The sequence below is a fragment of the Mytilus galloprovincialis genome, chromosome 5 (assembly GCF_965363235.1).
Source record: "Mytilus galloprovincialis chromosome 5, xbMytGall1.hap1.1, whole genome shotgun sequence".
Lineage (NCBI taxonomy): Eukaryota > Metazoa > Mollusca > Bivalvia > Mytilida > Mytilidae > Mytilus > Mytilus galloprovincialis.
In genome coordinates this window covers 72,957,109-72,982,568 of record NC_134842.1, presented here as the reverse complement: position 1 = coordinate 72,982,568, position 25,460 = coordinate 72,957,109, and the positions used below count along the sequence as shown (strand labels likewise).

At 32.8% G+C, this 25,460-nt stretch overlaps 1 protein-coding gene across 1 annotated transcript in view; it reads right to left on the bottom strand.

The window, feature by feature from the left end:
* The window catches only part of LOC143076375 (pre-mRNA-processing-splicing factor 8-like), a 53,164-nt gene that overhangs the window by 3,669 nt on the left and 24,035 nt on the right, over positions 1-25,460 (bottom strand). The window contains exons 17-36 of the mRNA XM_076252111.1: positions 20,381-20,634; positions 19,338-19,657; positions 18,678-18,865; positions 17,897-18,061; positions 16,077-16,150; positions 13,417-13,563; positions 12,466-12,793; positions 11,137-11,471; positions 10,206-10,298; positions 9,404-9,539; positions 8,615-8,914; positions 7,680-7,826; positions 5,154-5,314; positions 4,468-4,897; positions 3,866-3,994; positions 3,307-3,495; positions 2,493-2,591; positions 2,009-2,202; positions 1,206-1,587; positions 307-447 (exon numbers count right to left, since the gene is read on the bottom strand). Of these exons, the coding sequence (XP_076108226.1) occupies positions 307-447; positions 1,206-1,587; positions 2,009-2,202; positions 2,493-2,591; positions 3,307-3,495; positions 3,866-3,994; positions 4,468-4,897; positions 5,154-5,314; positions 7,680-7,826; positions 8,615-8,914; positions 9,404-9,539; positions 10,206-10,298; positions 11,137-11,471; positions 12,466-12,793; positions 13,417-13,563; positions 16,077-16,150; positions 17,897-18,061; positions 18,678-18,865; positions 19,338-19,657; positions 20,381-20,634 (4,212 nt within the window). The remainder of the gene's footprint in view (positions 1-306; positions 448-1,205; positions 1,588-2,008; positions 2,203-2,492; positions 2,592-3,306; positions 3,496-3,865; positions 3,995-4,467; positions 4,898-5,153; positions 5,315-7,679; positions 7,827-8,614; positions 8,915-9,403; positions 9,540-10,205; positions 10,299-11,136; positions 11,472-12,465; positions 12,794-13,416; positions 13,564-16,076; positions 16,151-17,896; positions 18,062-18,677; positions 18,866-19,337; positions 19,658-20,380; positions 20,635-25,460) is intronic.

The window sequence follows — 25,460 nt, the reverse complement described above, 5'->3', positions numbered from 1 at the left end:
ATTTCCCATCTGAAAGTTTAAGCAAGGGGAAAACTTCATTCATCATTTTAGTAGGATTTTCAAGCTCCAGTTGAATTTTTTATTTTTGTTAATAGCACTGAAGTCTAACCCTGTCATACAATCAATTCTTTTTGATGGATTATTTATTTATTTTTGGATCCTCAATGCTCTTCAACTTTGTACTTGTTTGGCTTTATAAATATTTTGATATGAGCCTCACTGATGAGTCTTATGTAGACGAAACGCGCGTCTGGCGTACTAAATTATGATCCTGGCACCTTTGATAACTATTATATCCATACTTACTTTAAGACATTCATGTTCAGGTAGAATGTTTGGTAGATGAACGGTCTGATGAGTTCCCCATTGTGGTGGTAACACTATACACCTAATCTCCTTGACCTGGGGATTATCAGGGGGACTAACTCCGTATAAAAATCCAGCAATCTAAAAAGCAGAAGAGACATTCTTAATATACTCAGATATAATTTATATTTTAATATATACAGAATTTAATATTTTAAAGATGATTTAACTCATTAAATATCAAACCAGAAGGCCAAAATAAAATGTAATAAAGAAATCCTCATTTTAAACTCCAGACCTTGTGGTTATTTAATTTGGAGTACAATTATAGTACTCAGTCTCAGAGTTCAACCAATCAAAATGCTGGATTTGGTGTATTGAGCCTGAGTACTGAGTAGTTTAACAGATGAGAGTCCATTTTAACAATAGTGGTAAATGTGTGAATCTAAATAGAATCACTACTGTAATATTTATAGCTGGTTTATTTTTGCTGTTTTGTCATGAACAGCGTATTATACCAAGATATTGAAAAGATAGTACAAAAACCAGAATCCATGGATCAATATGAACGCTATTATGGGTGAATGTACAAAATGTACCAATTATACATATCATATGAAGGAACATACAAGACAAAACAGGTAAAAATTCTAAAATCTGGCAAATTCCTAAAACATTCATGCAAGTAATTTATTAAGCCCAATCAATGGGTGGAAGAAATTTTACCCCTTTTGAATATACATAGATATAAAAATATGTGGTATGAGTGCAAATGAGACAACTCTCCACTCATGTCACAATTTGTAAAAGTAAATCATTATAAGTAAAATGCTGCCTTCAACACAGAGACTTAGCTCCCACCAATGCACTGATAATAAATTTTAAGTTTGATGTCTCACCTGTGCTCTTAGATCAGAGATAATAATAAACTTCTTCAGAACATTCTTTGGTAATATATAAGTATATCCTGTCTCTTTGATATCGTCAGAGGAGACATAAATATGATTAGTTCTCAGATGGAGGTTGGTGGCAGAGATTGCTCTAACACGCCATTCAGTTTTAGACGAGAATGTGGAGGTCTCATAGTTACTGGTTGTGGACGTAATAATTTCATCTCCATGTTTGTTAACAGTTCGTGTTGTTGTTGCTGTAAGTTGTGATTGTTCTTTCGTCTGTTTTTCAATTTCAGCAATTTGTACACGCTGAGCTGAGGGCGCTGAAATCTCCATACCAAGGATTATGTCCCTTATTTCTGATTGGGTCAAAGAAACTACGTTCACACTGAAAAAAGAATGAATTTATGTCAATTCTCCAATTTAGAATCTAAATGACTATATGTTATATTAACAAAAAATTTAATGTTTCGAAGAATGGTAACCAATCGATTGTTTTCTTTCATAAAAAAACTCTTAAATTCTTCTGATTCTGAAATAGAATTTTTTTTTTTACAACCTGTTTATATTTGAATATATGCAGAAACTGTGTATTGGAAAGTTTTCATGTAAACTTTTGTTTGCATTTTGCTCAATAAAAGGTAAGATAAATTTCCACTTGGTCTAATGTTTGCTGTTTAAAAGTATTTCCATGACTGTTATTATAATAGGCATATTTTAGCAGTGAGAAACTGTATTCAGAAAAGTTTCTGCTGGACCCAATAAACTAATAAAGTGTAATTTTCATATCTTAATTGCACAGTCCTTACTTGTTTTTCTTTCCGTAATCAGCAAGAATGAGATCTTTAAGCTGCATTTCAATCTTCATCCATTCCTCGTCAGACAGAGTAGGCCAGATGTGATGTTGTTCAGTAATCGTCGTCTTGTCTGGCTTCAATACGATCTTAGTACGATCATTGTTGACGTGTAAGGCTCGCAGAATCAAAATTAATCGGGAGAATGCCTACAAAAAGAGTAAATTTATTAGGTCAGATTAAGGAAATAGCCAATGGATTCTTAGTCTAGAGTGTGATGCTTAGTAGTTGAGAAAAAAAATAATTATATCAGAAATTACAAAATATTAAACAGCTTAGTTCTAATTTTATTATCTTTAGTAAGTATTGAAATTTTCATTCAAAGCAGATCATGGTTGATTTTGATTTAGTTTACCTATCAATTTTAAGTCAAAACTTTGGACTTGGAGCTGTGACTGTTTATTTTTACAAATCATGCTACAAATTAACCAGTACTTACTGTATAAGATGAAATAGTTTTCAACCAATCATCATACAGATTAAATAGTACCATCTGTGGTTCTTTAGCTTCAAGAATCAGATCACCAAACTTTTCTACCTGTAAAAACATAAAAATACAAACATTAGAGACTAGAAAGTTTTTTTTTTCCTTTTCTGTCATTCTGGCTATATTTTGTTAGCCCATTCAAATACTCATTATCGGTTCTCGAGTGTAATGTAAAAAAAAAATGTTTTTTTGTTATTTTAATAATAATATTCCTCTTTATTTATTGTTTTGTTTTTTCTTCACAATTTTAACCTCAGAGCAATTTGGAGATAGGCACAATGTAAACACTTGTCTATTCCTTCAAACAGTATGTCTTCTCCTTTGTTGTGCTGGGGTCTCAGCGGCAAAGTGGTCTAAGTAGTTCTACTGTAATCACTAGCCAGTCAACATTGTGGTAGTGAGTTTATACGCCGTTTGTAAGGGAGCACTTGACTCCAATCTTAATCTTAATGAAAAGGAGTCCCCTGAGAAAACCACTGGCCTTCAGTAGTTTTCCTACCGAAGGTCAGAGGTTTTCTCTTGGGCCTCAGATTCATCCACCTATTAGATACCAAGAAATAGCCCATAATAGGTCCTTAAAAGTGGCGTTAAAACATCAATCAATAAACCTAGATGTGCTTTTGTAACAATAATGTATACCCTATATCTACTTTTACATATATTATTGACTGCATGGTTATCATCAGGTCTTTAACATTCATGAAAACAAGAATTGACCTGAGAGCAATAAAATGTTGTATCACCAGACTGGTACTATATAACATACCTTGAGACAGGCCTGGAAAGGAAGCTGGAGTTCACTCCCCTTGATGACAATATTAGGGAAATCTAACAAATGTACTTCTAACGGATCCAACATGCCTTTCCTAGTGACAATGATCTGTTTAGGTTGTTCCTCCACAGGAAGGGATCTAATCAAGGCAGCTACTTCTTCTGCAGTCTTCCATTTGGCCAACTACAACAGGAAAATGTCAGAGATATCAATCAGTGTAGATAGTTTTGGACAGTAATATAGAGCTAGTAATTTTTGCAAGCATGGTTGAACAAAGGATACAAATGTCAGATTTATTATGGAATTTCATAAAATGCAACATACAATAAATGCTATTAAAATTTCAGCTGTGAATTCTTATTTTTTGCAAATCCTATGTTGTCACAATTTTTGCTTTAATAAAATACCACAAAAATTTCTGGATATACAGCACATTAATATAGTCGACATATAATTCTATGTATGAGCCTTTTTTCCTAGACTGAGGACTATTTATAGAACTGTGAAGTTAGTATGTGGACCTCTTAATGTTATTTTTTTTTTATCCAATTACCTGTCCAAGACGTTTCTGTCCAGCCCATACAGATGTATGAATGATCTTTAAGAACAACTGTCCAGTTCGTGGATTGAATATAAAAATAGCTCCATTAATTGGCTTGGTTGTTAAATTGCCTTCAAATGTCTGAAAAGGAAACAAAAATATGAACATAAAAAGTGGATGCAATATTGCTTTAATTGCAATAAATTCTTAAAGTAAATATTTTCTATAAGCCAGATTTTTCAACAACATTACTTGAAACTTTAAAATTTTCTTTGCTGATACTCAAAATAACAATATTTTTTTTATAAGCCACTTTTTCAATATCAATAGAAAATGAACAATTCATCTAACTTGTAACAATACCAACTATAAATTTAAGATGTATAGCAATCTGAACTTAAGCTCATCTCAAATGACCCCAATTAGAATGTTTTTCAGAATGAGACTCAGTTAATCTTTAATAACTTAAAAAAGAAACATGTATTATATATAGAATGAGACTTGGCAGAACGCAATCTTGAAAATCTGTAAATAAATATCTCACTATTCAGTATGAGACTTAGCAAGCTGGAACAATACAAAGCCAAGGGCTTACAGTCATATACATGACATACCTTGTGTATTGTAACTCTGTATACATTAGTATCATCCACAAACCAGATGATCTGGTTGGAGAACAGTTCTCCATAATTCTGTGATGACAGGTAAGGTTCAGTCGGCTCAGAGGAGTACAATTGTAGACCTTTACGTATTCTCTCCCTCAGTACATACAGAGCTGGATTAGCCTTCATGATCTTAGCCATAGCCTGCTGGATCAGTGGTTTGGCCCCTGGGAACCAGTTACCGTAGGCACTGTGTAGATTGTAGGCTAAGTCAATGGCAACCAGAGCTCCCGTAGGTGAAGGATAAATACTCATATTGTCTGTGGTATAGTCGAGGAACTTGGCACGTGCGTAACGTTCCACATCATGAGAATCGTAATCACCCCATCTTAGCTGTATATCAATCCAGTATTTCTGGGTAGTTGTGTTATCCATTACATCTCTATAAAAGACAAAATATATCAAGTTAGTTTAAAAAGAAGTTATGTTCCTATATTTACAGCCCTCCCCTATAAAAATGATGGTGAAAACAGATACTCATATTACACTAAATTTCAAATAATATTAACACTACATCTAATTTTTCTCATCCATTCCCCTCTAGCCCTTTGGAAACCCCATTTATGTATTTACATTTTAACTTAAACTTAAAATCTGCTAACAGTGATGGTCTTGAGCTGTTCCCCTTTTACACTTACTTAGAATCTGCCAACAGTGATGGTTTTGAGACGTTCCACTTATAAGCAGCAAACAGGAGTATATCAGCACATGAACTGTTCATTTTGTATGACTTCCTGGGATGGATTGTTTCTTTCTGAACAGTTTCTATCTCTAAAGCATCCAATTCTTGATCAAAAACCTGTAATAAAGAGAGTTCTAGTGAAACAAAAATAGTCATTCATAAAAATCTGTCATAAAGAGATCTAATGAAACAAAAATAGTCATTTATAAAAACAAAATTAAATACCTGTCATAAAGAGAGTTCTTATAAAACAAAAATAGTCATTCATAAAAACAACCACCTCAATAGACAACCAGGTGCTCCGCAGGGCGCAGCTTTATACGAATGAATTTGGATTGTGATCAAATTTTTGACATTACATGGTGTTTTTTTTACACAAAACAAATGTCAAGATTTTACAAATCAATTAAAGATTTCTTCTTCAAACTTTTTAAATCTAAAATTAAATAGTTGACACAGCATAGGTTTCTGACACAGAATGAATGTAGTCTAATGACCTTAAAAGTTTTTTTTTGCCTTTGAGCAATTCACTATGCTGTTGAATATTAATCCTCTCAAAAAAATGTTTGAAGAAATTTTCTTTTTATTTATGAAATCTGAAATGAGAAAAATTTAAACCCCCCCCCCCTTTTTTTTCACATCCCCGTTTCCCTTTTTCCAAAACTGATATCAAGTCAAATTTCTTATGGAGTTTGCAACAATAACTACTCTTTTAAATACATCATAAAATATTAAAATGTAAAATAAATTGCTTGTTATCACTGAATGGTAAAGATTGGTTGGTAGTAAAAGTGAATATACATTGTTTATTGTATAAAACAATAAAAAAAACTTCATCAGCAACATTTTATATTGGCAAATTTCCAATGAAGTTACTTACATGTACATAAAGTTATTGGCAAATAAAAATAGAAAATGACATCATAGTCATGTCTGGCAAATGTCCAACATATATTATCAACTACTATTCTATACAAAGAAAGATAACTCCAATTGAAAATTAATTGCTATTGCACAATATTGTGCAATTAGATATTTCTTGCTATTGTGCAATACTGTGCAATTGAAAATTTCTTACTATTGCACAATACTTGATATGGAATCCTTATTTGGACCAACTTGAAAACTGGGCCCATAATCAAAAATCAAAGTACATATTTAGATAAAGCATATCAAATAAGCCCAAGAATTTAATTTTTGTTAAAATCAAACTTAGTTTAATTTTGGACCCTTTGGACCTTAATGTAGACCAATTTGAAAACTGGACCAAAAATTAAGAATCTACATACACAGTTAGATTTGGCATATCAAAGAACCCATTTATTCAATTTTTGATGAAATCAAACAAAGTTTAATTTTGGACCCCCATTTGGACCAACTTGAAAACTAGGCCAATAATTAAAAATCTAAGTACATTTTTAAATTCAGCATATCAAAGAACACCAAGGATTCAATTTTTGTTACAATCAAACTAAGTTTAATTTTGGACCCTTTGGACCTTAATGTAGACCAATTTGAAAACGGGACCAAAAATTAAGAATCTACATACATAGTTAGATTCGGCATATCAAAGAACCCCAATTATTCAAACTCCCAAAATCAATCCCAACCTTCCTTTTGTGGTCATCAACCTTGTGTCAAAATTTCATAGATTTCTATTCACTTAAACTAAAGTTATAGTGTGAAAACCAAGAAAATGCTTATTTGGGCCCTTTTTGGCCCCTACTTCCAAAAATGTTGGGACCAAAACTCCCAAAATCAATCCCAACCTTCCTTTTGTGGTCATAAACCTTGTGTTAAAATTTCATTGATTTCTATTCACTTTCACTAAAGTTAGAGTGCGAAAACTAAAAGTATTCGGACGACGACGACGCCAACGTGATAGCAATATACGACCAAAAAATTTAAATTTTTGCGGTCGTATAAAAATATAAAGCAACAAGCCAGGACTGGAATAAGTTCATGATGTAAATATTTGACTCTAAACTTAATTCAGCTAAATGTCTGAACTGTGAAGTTGTTTATTTTTGTGGAGCTCTAATATAAGAGAATTCTTGGGCCAAACTCATTCACTAGGTTGTTTATTTTGTGTAACTTGATATTAAACAAACAACAATCAATCTAATCTTACAACGTTTGCGGTTGTGGTTGTTTAAAATCTACCTTTAGTTCATACAGAGGGCATTACATACAAATATTTACAGCTAATTTCCTACTGCATGTAAAACAAAACTTTGGTTAGCTAGCTTGCTTGCTTTGTTTGTATATTGTACAATCATTAGAATAACACCCAATTAAATTCAAATAAGATATATACAGGTTAAACTATTCCTATATAAATTGTTTAAAAGATGTCAATCTAATTTACAAAGCTTGAATAAACAGTTATACAAACAAAGCAAGCAAGCCAACCAAAGTTTTGTTCTACATGCATTAGGAAATCAGCTGTAAATAATTAAAATGTTGTAAAACAGTAACAAACCTGACACAAATCCATGACAACACTTTCATGAATTTTCTGCCACAAATGAGCTCTGAATATCTGGATCAGTGAAATCTTCAGTGTAGGGATTTTACCGTGCATAAAAATACCAGTCAAGTCCAGCTGCACCTGGAAACCTACGTATACCTGAAATCATAATGTCATACATGTTAGTGAAATCTTTAGTGTAGGGATTTTACTGTGCATAAAAATACCAGTCAAGTCCAGCTGCAACTGGAAACCTACGTACACCTGAAATCATAATGTTATACATCTGTCAATTATCTCAAATACAATGCCCAAAAGAACTATGCCTTTTTGTTTATATATATATATTTCTCAGACAGAAACTATACAGAGAGCAATCCTAGAGAAAATAATCATTTATTGCCTCACTATTTGAAAACAGAGTTTGTCTTTAGTGCTGTGTGGAGACAGTAGAGTGCCTCCATGTGATTCAGGTTTATGTTTTTATAATATACTAGATTATGGAGTGTGTGTTCGAGCCAGAAATTATCAATGTTCATTACTTAAGGAATATTTTTCAAAAACTCATATTTTCTGTTCTTTGGTTGGGTTGGTTGTTGTCTTTTTTACACATTCCCCATTTCCATTCTGAATTTTATTTGAATGTTGATGAATACAAATAATAAAACACCCTCATATTAGATTAATTATGGGTTGGTTGTCATATTTTCTTTTAGAATCTTCCTACTCAGTAGAATAAGTAAAAGAGTGAAGTCACCCATATTTTGTCCATTTATATATACATATACACACATTTTGTAGTGGTTTGAAATTTAATGAGTTATGTAGCTCATTTTTGGCATCATAATTGACAATAAAAACACTTATTCTAATTCCCCCGCCCCCCCCCCCCCCCTTCCCCCCAAAAAAACAAAACAAGAGCAGTTGTACTTTGTGTAAAATCTTACATTAGCTCTGTTTATGGTTGGTGACCACCACAAAGTAAATCGTCGGTTTGGAATTTGATTCAGACCAGATCTCTGTGCATTTGTCAATTTTTTGTATTTCATAGACTCCTCAAATCCACTGGCTTTCTCCCAGAACAGACCTTCCCATGTAGGAAAGTATGTGCCTTTAAACAGTGTGTGTTCCAGGATTCCCTCGACACCTCCTAATGCTTGGATCATATCAGTCCTATAGTTGTTTAAGTTCCATAATTTCCCGTCGTGTCGCTGATGAGTCCACCAGAATGGATTCTGTTTCAATACCTGCAGCACAAAAAAAATGATAATTTAATATAACATATGATGAAAGCAAGCTGTATAAAACATTATCAGATAATTATCTGAATCTGATATCATTTTCATAAATTGATGAAAATGTATTTCTACTGGGCAATATTGGGTAATTCGGGTAACAACATATCTTTTGGACTCACTGTGTAATCGTGGTAATCGGAGGACTTTAGAATTTTGTATTGTTTCCAAATAAAGGGAAATTCAATAGTGCTTACTCAAATTCTGTGTTCAGAAAGATCACCAATCAAGAATGATCCAAAAAAAAACTTATTTAAAAAAAAAATCTAAATTCTGTTATCATTCAGAGGGCCTTGATTAAAATGAAACTCTAAGAAGTGTTTACCAGTAATGTATTTTAATAATTACTTTACATGCTCCCAGAAATACCTGCTTCAGGACATTACTATACCAAACACAGTTCACTTTTCTCACACAAATTTACACCTTATATTAAATTACCTGGAATGCTTTAAATTCTGTTCGGACTCTCCATCCTTTATCATAGGCCAGTGTATGTCTGTCCTTCTGGAAGAGTGTGTTGATTCTCGGAATACCTCTATCCCAACTGTCCTCTAAATCTTCTAAAGTCAGACGTCTACAAAATTAATGAAAATATATTGTTCACACTTTTAAAAATAAAATTGCAATGAAAACCCCACATGAAATAATACCACTCACTATCCAACTGACAATCACTTTTACATGTTCTAGGGAAGAATTCCCTTTTTGAATTTGATTTGAATGACACCAATTAGATATGTCTTAAATAAGGGTAGTCAAATATCTATCATTCAACAATAATCTTTACAAATTTAAAAAAGATAACAAAAAAATGTTTCTGTGAAAAAAATGTCTGTTTGCACAATGTTCTCTCTATTATTTTCAAATGGGATTTTAAATAGCTGTCTTTCCATTAAGTTATAGCACTGTAATATATTATATTACAAAATCTTGAGACAGCACCATGGTAAACAGTTATATCATTAATGGGGTTCTAAAATGAATAGTCGAAGGATTGATAAATTACAATCAGACCAGATATTGCAATTAATTTCATCCATTATGGATAAAAGGGTATGTAGGGTATACATCAATCAGAAAACAATCAAATCACACAAGTGACTACAGATTATTTTGAGTCAACAATGTTTTTTCCTTGACTAATTAGCATGCATTTTGCATACAATGTCCTCGACATTTATTTCTGAACAGGATCTAAGATCAATTTGAACACAAAACTGGAATGTGGTAAGACACTAACCTGTTCTGTGCATTAGCTTCTTGTCTCTTCAATGCATACTCAGCCCATACTCTCTGTGAGTCTATAAATTCACTTTCCCATGGCATTATGTATCTACAATATATAAAGATTTAACTTAAATACCTATCAATAAATACAAGTAAGTTTGCTATGTTCATTCTTTGGGAAGGAGGGGATTCTTACTAATTAAAAGTTTGCTTTAATACTTCTTTCTTTCAAAGGAACTGTTTTTTTCTTCAATGAATTAATATAAAATTATGCATTGTACTTGATTCATTCATTAAAACACAGTAAATATGTTATTCTAAACAATAACTTACGATGGAAATAAGCTGGTTAATAAATACAAACATTAAAGAAATTCTCTTTAAATTACAGGTTAGATATATGCAGGCTGTTGTACTGAAACTTTTATGAATCTCCCATTCAGACGAAAAGGACTAACGTTTTCCAACTAGGACACAATATTAAATATTAACGTGAGCACAATGGACATTTCAGCTTAAATTCAAAGACACAGCCTACTATTTTAAAAGTAGCCCTGACTTCTAGGCCTTTGCTAATGTTTTTCCAATCCAAACCTGTAAATTAAAGGTTAGATAGATAAATGCAGGCTGTTGTACCAAAACTTTTGAAAATCTTCCATCCAATAGAAACAGATTTACCTGCCACAACATGAATGATTAACATAAGCACTATGGACATTTTCAGTTTAAGTTCAATGACCCAGTTTAGTTTCCTGGACAACTATTCATTTGCCTATATTTTTTTCCAAGCCATACCATACAATTAAGTAGAGTTTGTTTTACAAAAAAATTATGAATTAGATTGATCGTTAGTAATATACAATTCATTATAATCAATCAATCTTATTCACTATTTTTGGGGAAACTGACTCCTAGGCCATTACTAATGTTTTTCCAAGCCATACCTGTATAAGTTAGGAATGAGCTGATCTTCGTCATGACTCATCCCTGATCTGAAATGTGTGATCCCCACATCTGTCTGTTTAGACCATCGTAAATCTGACTGTGGTATCAATACATGGCCCATAGACAACATTCCCAATCCTCCCAACTCTTTAGGTGTGTAAAACACAACAGGAGGAAATCGGCTAGGCATTTTGGAATTCAGTCCAATTTTAATACGAGTTTGGATTTTGTTTTCACATTTGACTAGCAAGTCCAATAACTCTTGTGTATTGACAACAGCTTCACGGAAATATGTCATTAATCCAATCAATGCTGTGTTCCATTTGTTAACAATCTGTAATGATAAACGTAATAATTAATAATAGTCATTAACAGATGCAGATATAAAAGTTTGAAGAGATTATTGTACTGGTTGCAGTCTTGTAATTGACTGCTTCGTAGGTTTACATGCAAAACAGCTGGTCTTTGAAAATAAAAAAATTAAAAATGCTACATGTTCATATCATGTATGTACTACTGTGAAATTGTGATTTAATCGAGAAAAAAAAGTGGGTTATGCCACGAAGAATAAAAAGTTACGTAATCCTGAAGACAAAACATTTTTTTTCTACTTTCTGTTTGCTGTTTTTACTAGGCCGCACCACTTCCAGTAAACATGATATCCTTTCACTTTCCTGAATTGATATGCTCCAAAAGATGCAAGATTTTTTAAAAGTCTATATATATGTTTCAATTTAGCATAAACATATAATCAAACAGAAAAAATTGAGTTCAGAAAAAAATTCAGAAAAAAATGCACTATTTTGTTACCCTCCATGTTTTGACATGCACCGGAAACTGGAGTTGTAATACAAGACTGGTACCTACTCAAGATTCAGAAATCACCCAATCAAAATACTGGATTTGGTGTTTCAATCACAAATTTTGTACCCCCAGTACTGGGTTAAGTTTAACTAGATGAAACCCAACACCAAAATGTCAACTAGATGTTAATTTATCTGTTACATGTATTTCTTTTTTTATATATAAATAAGATGTGGTATACAATTTCATTGCTTGTTTTTCGTTACAATTTCTTTCAGATTCTGTTAATTGTTGGAATTTGTGTGTTTCAAATTGAATTATGAGGTTTCAATGTGTGTTCTAATTTTTATTTCAGTAGTACAAATTTTTATGGATAAAATTCTTGATTTTGTGATTTTGACATATTCTGCATGCAAACCTCTAAAACCCTTTCCAGAAAAACTGGTTCTAAAATCATGTGTTTTTCTCTAAAGTGTTTTCTAAAAATTCTGAAATGTTTTCCGAATAATAAACATTTGTCTCACCTTTGTGAACGTAGTAGATCCTGAAGCCATGAGAATCTGACGGACTCGGTTATGGAATCGTGACATGGACTCATCATCCACTCGTAGGAAACACTGAGCAGTTCTTTCTTTTGTGACCTCATTCTGGAGATTCCAGATACCGTCTTTTTGTTTATTTTCACCAGCTGTTGTACGACATTTGGGTAAGATACGACATTCAAAGCCACTCATGTTAAATAATAAATTAGGATTGTCTTTACTGTACACAGACACAAAGCTTCCATCCCATTGGATGGTTGTCACTGATCTCGGTAACCTGTTCTTAATGTCCCAAAACACAGCACGACCCCTGAAATAAAAGAGAGTTGATATGAATATACAGTTAATTTAAAAAAAATAACAGAATGTTCCATGAAATGTGATGATAAAATTTCTGGTAATCAAAAATGAAAGTATTTGAATATTCAAAGGACATGTGTTGACTGTCATCTCCAAATAAAATAAGCACTGAATCTGTATTTTGTTTATATAGGAAATAAAAATTCACTCTAATCATAACATAACAGATACACAACTTCATGTCCTGATAAAGAAGCTGTTAAATTTTGTTCAAATCAGTCAAGATGTTTAAACATAGTATACTTTGCGGTATGGGCTTTGCTCATTGTTGAAGGCTGCCGTATGGTGACTTATAGTTGTTAATTTTTGTGTCATTTTTGGTCTCTTGTGGAGAGTTGTCTCATTGGCAAACATACCACATCTTCTTTTTTCATATTTTCAGGCAACACAAACTTAAGCTAAAGGGTTTGACAGTTTTGGTTTAATTCCATATAGTGAATTCAAAGTTGTTAACAAAATTGTGACAGTGAAACAGAAGGGATTAATTTAGGATACAAAATTATAGAAAGTTGTCTATATATGTCAACTAATTGCCACTCGAACATATCACTGAGTGTTACCAGGTATACTTACAAATTGACATCGTGTTTCATTAGCCTCATTCTGGAATCTCTGGGCCAACATTTTTTGTTGTTATAGCCCACTATATTCTCATTGTTAGGATCAGGATGTTCTGTTAGATATCTCTGGATCAAGTCTCTAGCGTCATCAGCTGAAAATCTGAAATGAGACGTTTATTTAAATATAAATCATGTTGGAGAACCTTTTTTTTCATTGAGAATCTTGTAAATAAAGTCCTTAAAGAGAATTTTGGTACATATAAGACAGCAAGCCCACAACAAAAAATGTCAAAACATCTCATGATCACAAGGTCAACATACTCTTAGAAAATTCTGTATTACAACCTTGCAGATTATTGAACTCCTTTTAACCATGTGACTAACTAGTTACATGCATCTAAACAAGAGTGCACACACAGAAATGTCTCGCCTTCTTTACTAATCATTGATATTATGTTGATACTCCTAAATCTAAAGCTTTATTACGACTGTCACATAGACTTAACATGAATCATGAAAATGAGGTCAAGGTCAGTTGAACCATATGCCAGGCAGACATGTACAGCTAACAATGCTTCCATACAACAAATATAGTTGACCTATTGCTTATAGTTTAAAAAATAGACCAAAACACAAAAACTTAACACTGAGCAATGAACCTTGAAAACCAGGTCAAGGTCAAATAAAACCTGCACAACTGACATATAGATCATAAAATATTTCCATACACAAAATATAGTTGACCTATGACATATAGTATTAGATAAAAAGACCAAAACTCAAAAACTTAACTTTGACCACTGAACCATGAAAATGAGGTCAAGGTCAGATGACATCTTTCCGCTAAACATGTACACCTTACAATCATTCCATGCAACAAACATAGTAAACCTATTGCATAAAGTATGAGAAAAACAGACCAAAACACAAAAACTTAACTATAACAACTGAACCATGAAAATGAGGTCAAGGTCAGATGACATCTGCACGCTAGACATGTACATCTTACAATCATTCCATACAACAAATATAGTAGACCTATTGCATAAAGTATGAGAGAAACAGACCAAAACACAAAAACTTAACTATAACCACTGAACCATGAAAATGAGGTCAAGGTCAGATGACACCTGCCAGTTGGACATGTACACCTTACAGTCCTTCCATACACCGAATATACTAGACCTATTGCTTATAGTATCTGAGATATGGACTTGACCACCAAAACTTAACCTTGTTCACTGATCCATGAAATGAGGTTGAGGTCAAGTGAAAACTGTCTGACGGGCATGAGGACCTTGCAAGGTACGCACATACTAAATATAGTTATCCTATTACTTTCAGTAAGAGAGAATTTAACATTGCAAAAAATCTGAACTTTTTTTTCAAGTGGTCACTGAACCATGAAAATGAGGTCAAGGACAATGGACATGTGACTGACGGAAACTTCGTAACATGAGGCATCTATATACAAAATATGAAGCATCCAGGTCTTCCACCTTCTAAAATATATAGCTTTTAAGAAGTGAGCTAACACCGCCGCCGCCGCCAGATCTGACACTATCCCTATGTCGAGCTTTCTGCAACAAAAGTTGCAGGCTCGACAAAAATACTGTATTTCTCTCCCATTTCTTTATACATCGTATATTCACCTGCAGAAAAAGGTTCTAATTAAATCAGATACCCCCTTTCATTTTACAATTAAATATTCACATGAAGAACAGATTCATTTAAAATAAGAATAATACACAGATCATAGATACTGCCTTTCCCCTTTTATTCATTCAGGAGATAACTAATGTATTTTAAGCTCCGACAGCATCAATTGGTGATTTAATGGTCGCAAAATTGAGTTTACTGGCAACATGTTAAGGGCATACGATACAGTTTTGAACTTGTATTTACAAGTTGATGAAAATTTGCATATAGGCTACGTGATCAAATCAAATATGTAATAAAAAATATACCTTCATGTGCTACTTTTTGAGTAAAATAAGGTCCAAATTTTGTATATTTGCTCAAAATTCAGATTTGTGTCCGTATTTTCTTTTTCGAAAGAAAGACATAACTTTTTTGTTTTAAAAGATAAACACAAAATGGTTTTTGTTAAATAATCGGCAATTTCTGTATTTTATAAGTATCATTAAAAATTATGCAATTTTTATTCCGAAATAACTCTATATTTATCAAATGTTTATGAATAGAGGAAAAACATCAATTTTTGCGGCATGTTTATCAAAATTAAAAAAAATGCACTATTTACAGTTTTATAAAATTTGAGTCACATAATCTCCTTGCAAAATGAAACAAATTGCTGTTTTAAAAAATAGGGGTCCATGCACTCGTTTTCAAATTAAATCAGTTTGAATGGTAAAAATCAGTCGAAAAATGCATCTTTTCCCGATATGTCCGAGTTTGACGTCGCGAAAATAACATTTTACGTTAGCAACGTCATTACCTTCCCTGTAACTGTATCGTATGCCTTTAAAATACAATATTGTTATCTCCATTCTAATGAAACAAAAGGAAAATAACTTCAAATCATACATTTAAAATCTGTCATACATTGTCAGTTTTCTTGTCATCAATTGTGAATTGATGCCTTGAGAATTGGTGACGTTATCCAATCAAACAGAACATTACAAACGATGTTGCATTAAGATTAGTATTTACCTGAAGAAGAGATGAATCTTATCTACATATCTTGAATATAATCTAATTGGATGGCTGCTTTCTGTTCCAACATCCTAGAATTACAAAAGTAAATATTACTACATAAATAAATTAAGTTCTTAATTTGTTTTAATAATATTTTCACTTGCCTGGAGTTGTTTGGTTTTAATATTAATTCCACCTTATGTAATAATGCTGTATTTTGATTGGATGAGAAACATGGTATTTTTAACCAATTTCTATATATTGAGATTTTCTTTTCTCTGCCGGGGTATTTGCCATTAGGGAATTCCATGTGCCGGGGTATTTGCTAGCAAATACCATGGCAGATGGGGAATACCTTGTCTAAAATTAACTAATGACTTATTTCTAATCTAATATGACAAATTCATGGTCATTCTAAATATATGGTTCCAGATGAAATATTTAAGATAAAAAGCATCATTATTGAATTTCAACCGAATGACGTAAAAATTCCGGGAATGACGTCATAAATAAAACTGAACTGAAACGAATTGTCAACCAGTCACATAAAACTGGAATCCACTTGTATTACGCTTCACTGAAACTGATGAACAAAGTGTAGTAGTCAGCCGAGAACCAGCTTATTATCATAAAAAGGGAGATATATATACAGTCAGTGACTGTACATAAAAAAAATGATAAGAAATGATTATAGGGTCAATACAATTTGACTGCGCAAAGAGCACAGCTACAGTGTATACAAAAATTGTACATTCAAGTCGAAATTTCATATGATACCTGATTATAATAAACTTTCTGAGGTGCAACATTCGGTGGAATTAAACAATTATATCATGCTTACAAGGGGTATTTGCCAAAAATACCGGTTTCGAGGTAATCAAATTTCCCTCGCCTAATGGCTCTGGAAATTTGTACCTCTCAACCGGTATTTTTGGCAAATACCCCTTGTAAGCATGATATATTTGTATAAAATCTCTCAATTTCAGGCCATTCTTTTGTCAAGGAAATTCACTGATTGATATCATTTCTTATTCCGCCTTGCATTTTGTTTTAATACCATTAATATAATTTTCATATTCCTATGTGTAAAGCAAAGAAGAGAAAAATGTATATAAATGCCTTTCTCAGAGGTGATTTTACAAAAATAAAAGAGGGATGGTTGTACCAGAAGCCAATTACTGTGTACCATAAGAAATAGTAATAAGCAACAGGGCAAATGTGTTATAAATTTATAATGATCTCTGATTTCCATCGATTCTGGTTGCAATATATCTAGAATATTTGTAACATTTGTTGTAATTGAAATCTTTGTTTATCTACATCACACCAAGAAAGATCCTATTTTTCTACTTTGAAAAATATCCTGTTTTGGTAAAGGTGTCAGGAAAGTGACCATAAACACCAGATTTTTTTCTCATTTTCTTAGATGTTGAAATACAGTCATAGAAAATCATTATGAAGATAAAATATCTGTAACTCAATGTTAGCCAGAATTATTTTTTACAGCAAAATGCTTAGAGTGTGTAGGTTAAGGTAGAATCTTTGGTTAGCTTGCTTGTTAGCAGAACTATGAAGTCATTATTAGGTAAGGTACCCTCCTTTCGAGTAGTCTAGTCCTACAGACAGATAGATTGTTTTTTTTGTTGGACTTGTCTACTTTTAAAGGAGGGTAGTATACCTAACCTAATAATGACATCTAAGTTCAGCTAGCAAGCAAACTAACTAAAGATATTACTTTTACCTACACACTCAATGCATTCTGCGGCAACCCAAAATTATTTAGGTCACAATGATTGACAACAAACTTCTAAACTTGTATAAATGTGTAATTTTACCTGAAATGTTAGAAAGTCATTGGGCATCTGAGGTGGACCAGCCATCTCACTGGCCCTGTGAAGACCAAGGACCAACAGATCTAAAACCAACCCATAATACTGGACTATGAAGGAAGCAAACTGTAGACCTCGGATGATACCATAGGAATTGGTGTGGTTCATATCCTGTAAAACAATTCATAAATGGTTCATGTTGTTTACCTAGAAACAATTGGCTTAGCAAGATAACTTGTTTAGCTAGATAATTTATTAAGATAGATAATTTTGAAGCCAGATAATTTCTTCAGAAAGACAATCTGTCAATGATCAAGTCAATTTGCCCCTCCACTATAATGGAATATTTCATATCACTAAACTTTCCAAGGATTTAAGCTCCCAAAAAATCTCTGCCCTGATTTTTAGAAGATTTTGCTGCTGTATATGTCTGACATACTGTTAATTCAGAAATTATTGGTTTTTACTAATGTGATAATGAGACTTGGTGAATACTGCAACAATAAGAACTGACAATGATAGATTTATATCTACATTTACATGCAGATTTTCTCGAAACCACAATAATTTCTGAATTTAACAGTAATTAAAATCTAATGAAAAATATTGATAATAGAGTACTTACAAAGCAGATTACCAGTAATTTACATTTCTAAGGGCCAAAACTTCTCAAAGCATAAACTATCATGGCTTACTCTAAAATATTGCTGAAGTAAGCTTTCCTTTGTGGTGGTGGAAATTAAAGAAATAAAGGAATCGATCAATTTCAACTGTAAACAATAATTACCTTATAATTAATGACGACGTTGTTCTTAGCTGTCATGTAATCAGCGATGTTATGATCCACAATTAAACGTAACAATCTGTTGAGTAAAGTCAAATCTATCTTTTCGTACATCTTTTCAAACGACGATTCCATCATGACATTACATTCCCCTTCACCTGTGTCCCACACATCTTGTAGATTGTTAATACCTGTTAAATAAACAAAGAATCTTCATTTCTGGTCATTACATACTAATACTGTAGTTTATATTTTCTTTAAATGCAATATGAAGATTATTGATATTTGTAAAACAGATGGATGGATCTACAGACAGTTAACCCAAAATTCTCCCTGCTTTGGAGAGGTTATCATTAATGTCTTTTAAAAAGGTTATTAATTTGGGATAAATGTTAATTACTTATTAATACTGTCAGATCAAATAGGTGATTCTTTCCCTCCCTCCTTCAAACTGGTATATCTAATAATGTAAAATACTGTTTTAAATCATTTTTTTTACACCATTTAGTAAGAATCGAACACTTATGCACTTGGTATGGTAGAAATCCTACCCTGAATTTTTCAACATTGTCTTGAAATATGGGGATGTCAACAACTTCTATTCTATCCAATGCATCCCCTTGTAAGACATAAGTAAACAACTATAGCTGTTTAATCACTTACCTTGACACCATTTGTATACAAGTAATGGTGGAGGTTCAGAATCAGCTGGTTTTATCCACGGTGGGAACAAACGTCTTTTGTCAGCCTCGTACCACAGATACTGATCGAGATATGCATCAGTGATTTTCTCCAGTGGTTCCACATCGTAAACAGGGATCAAATGACTATACAAGTCCATAAACTCTATACCCACTTCCTTGAATGCTCTCTGTGTGAGAAGATGACGTTTGATACGTGACAGAGCTTCGTGAGGATTGTCATAGGCCTGTTCTATAAGTCCTAATTCTTCTCTCTGGGACTGATTCAGTCGACTTTTAACACTGCAAAATATTGGACAAAAGAATCAGTAATGTTGCTTCTTTGTAAAAGATATTTGTTCACATGTTCACAATACAGTACAAATAATGTGTATTTATAAGAATAGTTCTTCTGTTCAAAATCAATTGGATGGGCAAAATGCAATGAATATGCACAGGGGCGGATCCAGTCATTTTAAAAGGGAGGGGTTCCAAACCCAGGACAAAGAGGGGGTTCCAACTATATGTCCCCATTCAAATACATTGATCATCACTTATCCCACGGGAAAAAAATGAATATGCTGGATGTATACTGTGGATTCAATTATTTTCGTGGGTACCAATTTTTGTGGATTGAGGAAAACTTGAATTTTTGTGGATATGAGATTTAGTTGTTTTGCCAAATTCTGCATACAACCTGATAGTAAATTTATAATTGTTGAACATTTGAATTTGATATCCATGAAAACCACGAAAATTGTGGTAAGCCTCTTTTAATCTCTAAAGCCAGAATGAGCAGTTTAGTGTCATGTTTGTAGGACAATGGAGAGAATGGAATGGGTGAGAATCTACTGGACTCCAGCCAATGGACTACCGGGTATATAGACCTTACCTGTAAGCCTCTTTTAATCTCTCCAAAGCCAAAATGAGCAGTTTAGTGTCATGTTTGTAGGACAATGGAGGTAATGGAATGGGTGAGAATCTACTGGACTCCAGCCAATGGACTACCGAGTATATAGACCTTACCTGTAAGCCTCTTTTAATCTCTCCAAAGCCAAAATGAGCAGTTTAGTGTCATGTTTGTAGGACAATGGAGGGAATGGAATGGGTGAGAATCTCCTGGACTCCAGCCAATGGACAGTGGTAGTGTAGATAGCCACAGCTTCCTCGGCTGTAATGTAGGGTCCATCCTTTAGATAGTTATGTTGTCTCTCTTGCTCAGCCTTTAGATACAGACGTGTCAGTCGACCAAGATTCTTCTTACAAACAGTTTTATCAACCTAAAATAACAAATATTGTTGACAATAGGGGAAATGGTATTGATGTTAATCTGACAAACTGTCTTAATAACCTAAAATAACAAATATTTTGTAATTAGTGGAAATTGGATTTATGTTAATGAGACAGCTACCAGACATTACACTAATGGCAATTGTTAATTCTATCCTTTTTAACAACTTGTTATTGACTGTACTGTTTAAAATTAAGCTTGTTTTTCTTGTCTGCAATATGGCTTAAGGTGAGAGGTACGTAAATGAACGCCTCTAGCGGAAAACGGGAAAATAGTCGTTTGTTGCTATGGGAGTTATCTCCCATACACCATAAAAAATATTTTCAAGATGTCGGAATATATTTCGCTTCGTCGGAATAATGGTCAATTTGGTGGAAGAGTATTGAATGCATCTCATCAAAAATATAGCTACAATTGAAGAATGTAAAATGAAATATCTTGTAACAGTTAAACAGTGCTTTCCTCCCATGAAAATGAAAGAAACTTGGCATGTCGTGATGACCGAAGAGCGACTGAGTTGGGTTTACTAATACTAGCTGACCAACTTAAAGCTTGCATATAAATTATGTTTCTACAAAACTGTTTAAAGTACAAAGAATGGGTCTCGGAACTATTTTGTTTATACCTTGGGGTAACTGTCCATACATGAACTTACTATACGCCGGTAATCGGCAAAGATCAGAGACTCACGTAAAAAATCGGGAATGTTGATATGTGACGTAAAAAGTAAACGAAATGTAGTATATTGATAAGAATATCATAAACACGTACATGCATTACACATGTAAACTCCCACAATAACAAATTAAAGCTTACACTATATTGTCATTTTATTTATTGAAATTCCAAAGCAAACTTTGTCACGGACTTACATTCAGTCATTTGCATTCACAGAAATAAATTTTGCCAAAACAAATGTCAACGTGAGTGAAAACGGCTAGGATATATTCAATCCTTGACACAAAAAAGAGGTTAATACTTATATTTTTTAATTTGATATTCCTGTTGTAACTGTTATATGATCTTATATTTCTCATATAAATATGAACATAAATCTTTCTTTACAGTGCTTTCTTTCACGTCCGCGATATGGTCTATAAATAGAATTTGAAAATAAAAGTACTAGTGACAAATAATTTATATTTAGTAAAAATAAATATTGAAAAGCAAAAGAGTTTAATTGCTTTCTGTGTGACATTAATTTGTAAAATGTAATGTCGGAAATAACTTCAGACGGGTAAGCAAGAGAAAGTGACAATAAACTTGAACGAGAATCGTAATGACTATATAGTGATGGGACCTTCCGCATGAACAAACGGGAACTCCGAAGTAAAACTATCTTTCAAAATGAACGAAAATTTAAAAGAAATAATTACACGTTGCTTTTCAGTCAATTTGAATTGAATGGAACACAAGCTTCCAGTATGAAAAAGCGGCAAAGGAAAATATAGATCCGCTGATTGAAAATTACGGCTTTACCGCCACTTCAAAAATAAAACAATTAGCAAAGTATATATATTACACTGAAGATATAGAAATTTCTGCTTGTATCAATCAATTCATTTTTAATTGCGCAAAATTTCGGAATAACAGTTATTTCGATTTCAGTTGATACTGTTTATATATGTGCAAATGCTGCTATAAAAATTTAGAATTATAGTTTTTATTTTTGCTTTACGTATTTCTTCTCAATTTTCGCAAAACTTGCAAAAATTTTTAAGTACAAACAGGAATATTGTTGGCATAAATTACGAGGTCCATAATGCTGTTGGCGATTTCCAATCTCTGCAACATCTAATACATACGTTAAAATCCCTCGAAGATAGTTCTTCAAAATCAAACGCAGTATATTGTTAGCCTGATCATTACAGTTCACAAAATCTAGACTGGATACATTTATCTGAACGTCATATAAAGTGTGTTCAAAGTCTATGTTGAACAATTTATAACAACACATAGCTGAGTCGGGGATAGAGCAGATTGGTATCCCGAGAAAACATTGTCAACCGCGGCGAAGCCGAATAACAAAAAAACAAAAAAAAAGATAAATAAGTTGGAATTTATATACATTTGTTTTTAGATATTCACATCTATGCACTGTCCGCACTATAATAACGAAACAAAACCAACGATGGAGAAAAAATTAAGGATAATATGCAACAAACTTAGAAATATTCTTTTTGTTGGTTTTTTGCCTATAATCTACATTGATCCCACATCTCCTTTCGTGTCATATTAAACACACTACTTAAGTTTGCAAATGACCAGTACTATTGATCGAAGTATGAGTTCATGTTTATGTTATGTTCTCATGTCATTGAACCATAACTTTATATATTTTATATGCATGACCTCCTGCAACTATCATGACTATAGGAGGATTAAAAGATAAATGTAGTGATGTTTTATGCACAGGCCGTAGCGGAGGGGGCATTACTTTTAACACTTGTCCGTCTGTCCGTCCATCGTACCGTCCAAAATTGGTTTTTGTTCTCTAACTTTAGTTTGCCTCAAACAAATGTTAGAAGACTTATACACAATGCTGATTACCAGCACAAATCACAGATCTAGTTAAAATTTTGGTGGCGTCACTTTTAAAGTTCTTTAGTAATATCACTTAATAACATCATATGCAAGCGGACCCATTATCTGTGTACCATTAACACATTTCCCCATTTATTTACCATTGTTTGTCTTTTGGCCGTTTTTCGTTTTTTAACATGACATTGTCATGATGTTTTCAGCTTATAAGTTTCTATTTCCCGTTGCGCGGTATATTTCACCTCCAAAATTGTGAAGCAGCGCGAATATGTGAACATTGAATGTATCTCATCATTCGGAGAATCCATTTTAATGATAGATCTTTTATTGTTTCTGTTCAATAAGTTTATAAATATATGTCCTTAAACATTGTGTTTTTAATCATTCCAAGAAATACGTTATAAATAATTAGGACCTTGTATAATCACTGAAAAAACAATAATAGGTAAGGCCACACCAATTTAATTTCTTGTTCTACGGATTTTTGGACTCCAAAATTTGGGGCGAGCGAGCGATTTGAAAATTTTAATAAAAAAAAATTTAATTTGCAAATTTTTGAGGCGAAGCTTGAAAAGTAAAGGCGAGCGATTATAATTTTTTTTGTAAACATAAAATAGTAGGTTTTGACAATATTAAAGCTTGATTTATCACTTGTACTTTGACATTTCTTTAATTTCTGAAGTATTTTTTCCCTGTTCACCAAGAAATAATTAAATCTGGGTTATGTATGTGTGACTGACAATGAGACAATTCTCCTTCCAAGTCATAATCAGTTTGGGGACAACCCCTTAATGTTATAAATATCCCTTTTACATGTTTTATGAGGGATCAATATAAGTTATAATATATTTGTTTGTACAAAAGGCTCATATTTTCTCAAAGAACTATATATCTATCTGGTATTAAATGGTCAAAACATGTCTAAGAATTTTGTAATATTCCTGGACTTTAACCATGTTAACACATTTACTTTAACAGTTTAATATTATTCAAAATAAGTGGACCTCTTTTAGAAAAGTTGTTTAAAATATGATGTAACTCTCCTCTTTATGAGTACAAAATTCTAAGTTTAAAAGGTTTTGTATAGAAGAACTATGCAAATCCTTGGTATTTCTATTTTCTTTTCTACATCAGTAAAATGACCCCTTGTCTGAGGGAGGGTTGTTCTCAACCTGATAATAACAAACACAGGTCAAAGTACGGCCTTTTACACAGGGCTTTGATACAGACCAAACAGCAGGCTATAAAGGACCCCAAAATTATTAGCGTACACAATTCGAAGAGGAAAACCAACGATCTAATTTATATATCATGTATATCCAAACGGGAAAATACCAATGAACAACATCAACAAACGATATTTCTGCTGAACGACAGGCCCCTGAATCAATCAGGACAGGTGCATAAACATGCAGCGGCTATGGATAGTTTTGTTTCGCCAGCATACAATATAACTGCAGTTGAAGGCAAATCCTTCAGAAGTTCTTTGTACTTTATTCTAAAAACGAACATTTTTTAATAGGAAATATAAGTAAGGGGGAAAGTAACCAATTTTTTGTTCTTTTTATAATATTTACAAAAAAAACGGTGCGGGAAATGGACATGATTACATTTCCGGATGCGGGAAGCGGGAATATAAAAAATATAAAAAAATTCTGTTTTGAAAAAAATAGGTGCGGGCGGGTCCGTCGAACAAGGAATCAAATTGGTGTGGCCTAAACAATCCTTTTTCCAGGCAGGATAATATTCTCTATAGCGCTTTTGAATAACCAAACAAATTATAATGAGGCAGTCGTTGTCTTTACAATTCTGCTGAAATAGCCTTGACGTTGCGTAATCCTTTCGGCGACGTCATGATTTTTCTCTCTTTTCCCGTCAACAACACCCTTTCAACGCTGTTATATGAAAGAGGAGTTCGGTAACCCCATGAAAATTATATATCAAAAGAAAGGAAAATAATACCTTAAAAACATTTGATTTTTATAGAAAAATCGTAGGATTGGTTTAAATTGCAGAATGAATAAAGCTTGATTCTTTTTTATTTTTGGTTCAAATTTGACGTTATGTCTATGTACTTTATGTAGTTTCATTACCATTTTCAAATGCCTGGAACTCGGAAATTAGATCGGTGACCAACTTAAATTTTCGATTTTTCTACGTGCATACAATTTCTTTTAAAAATCGCAGGACAAGCCATTTACGTACCTGTTACCTTAAACACTTTGTTTTTCTTGTCTGCAATATGGCTTAAACACTTTGTTTTTCTTGTCTGCA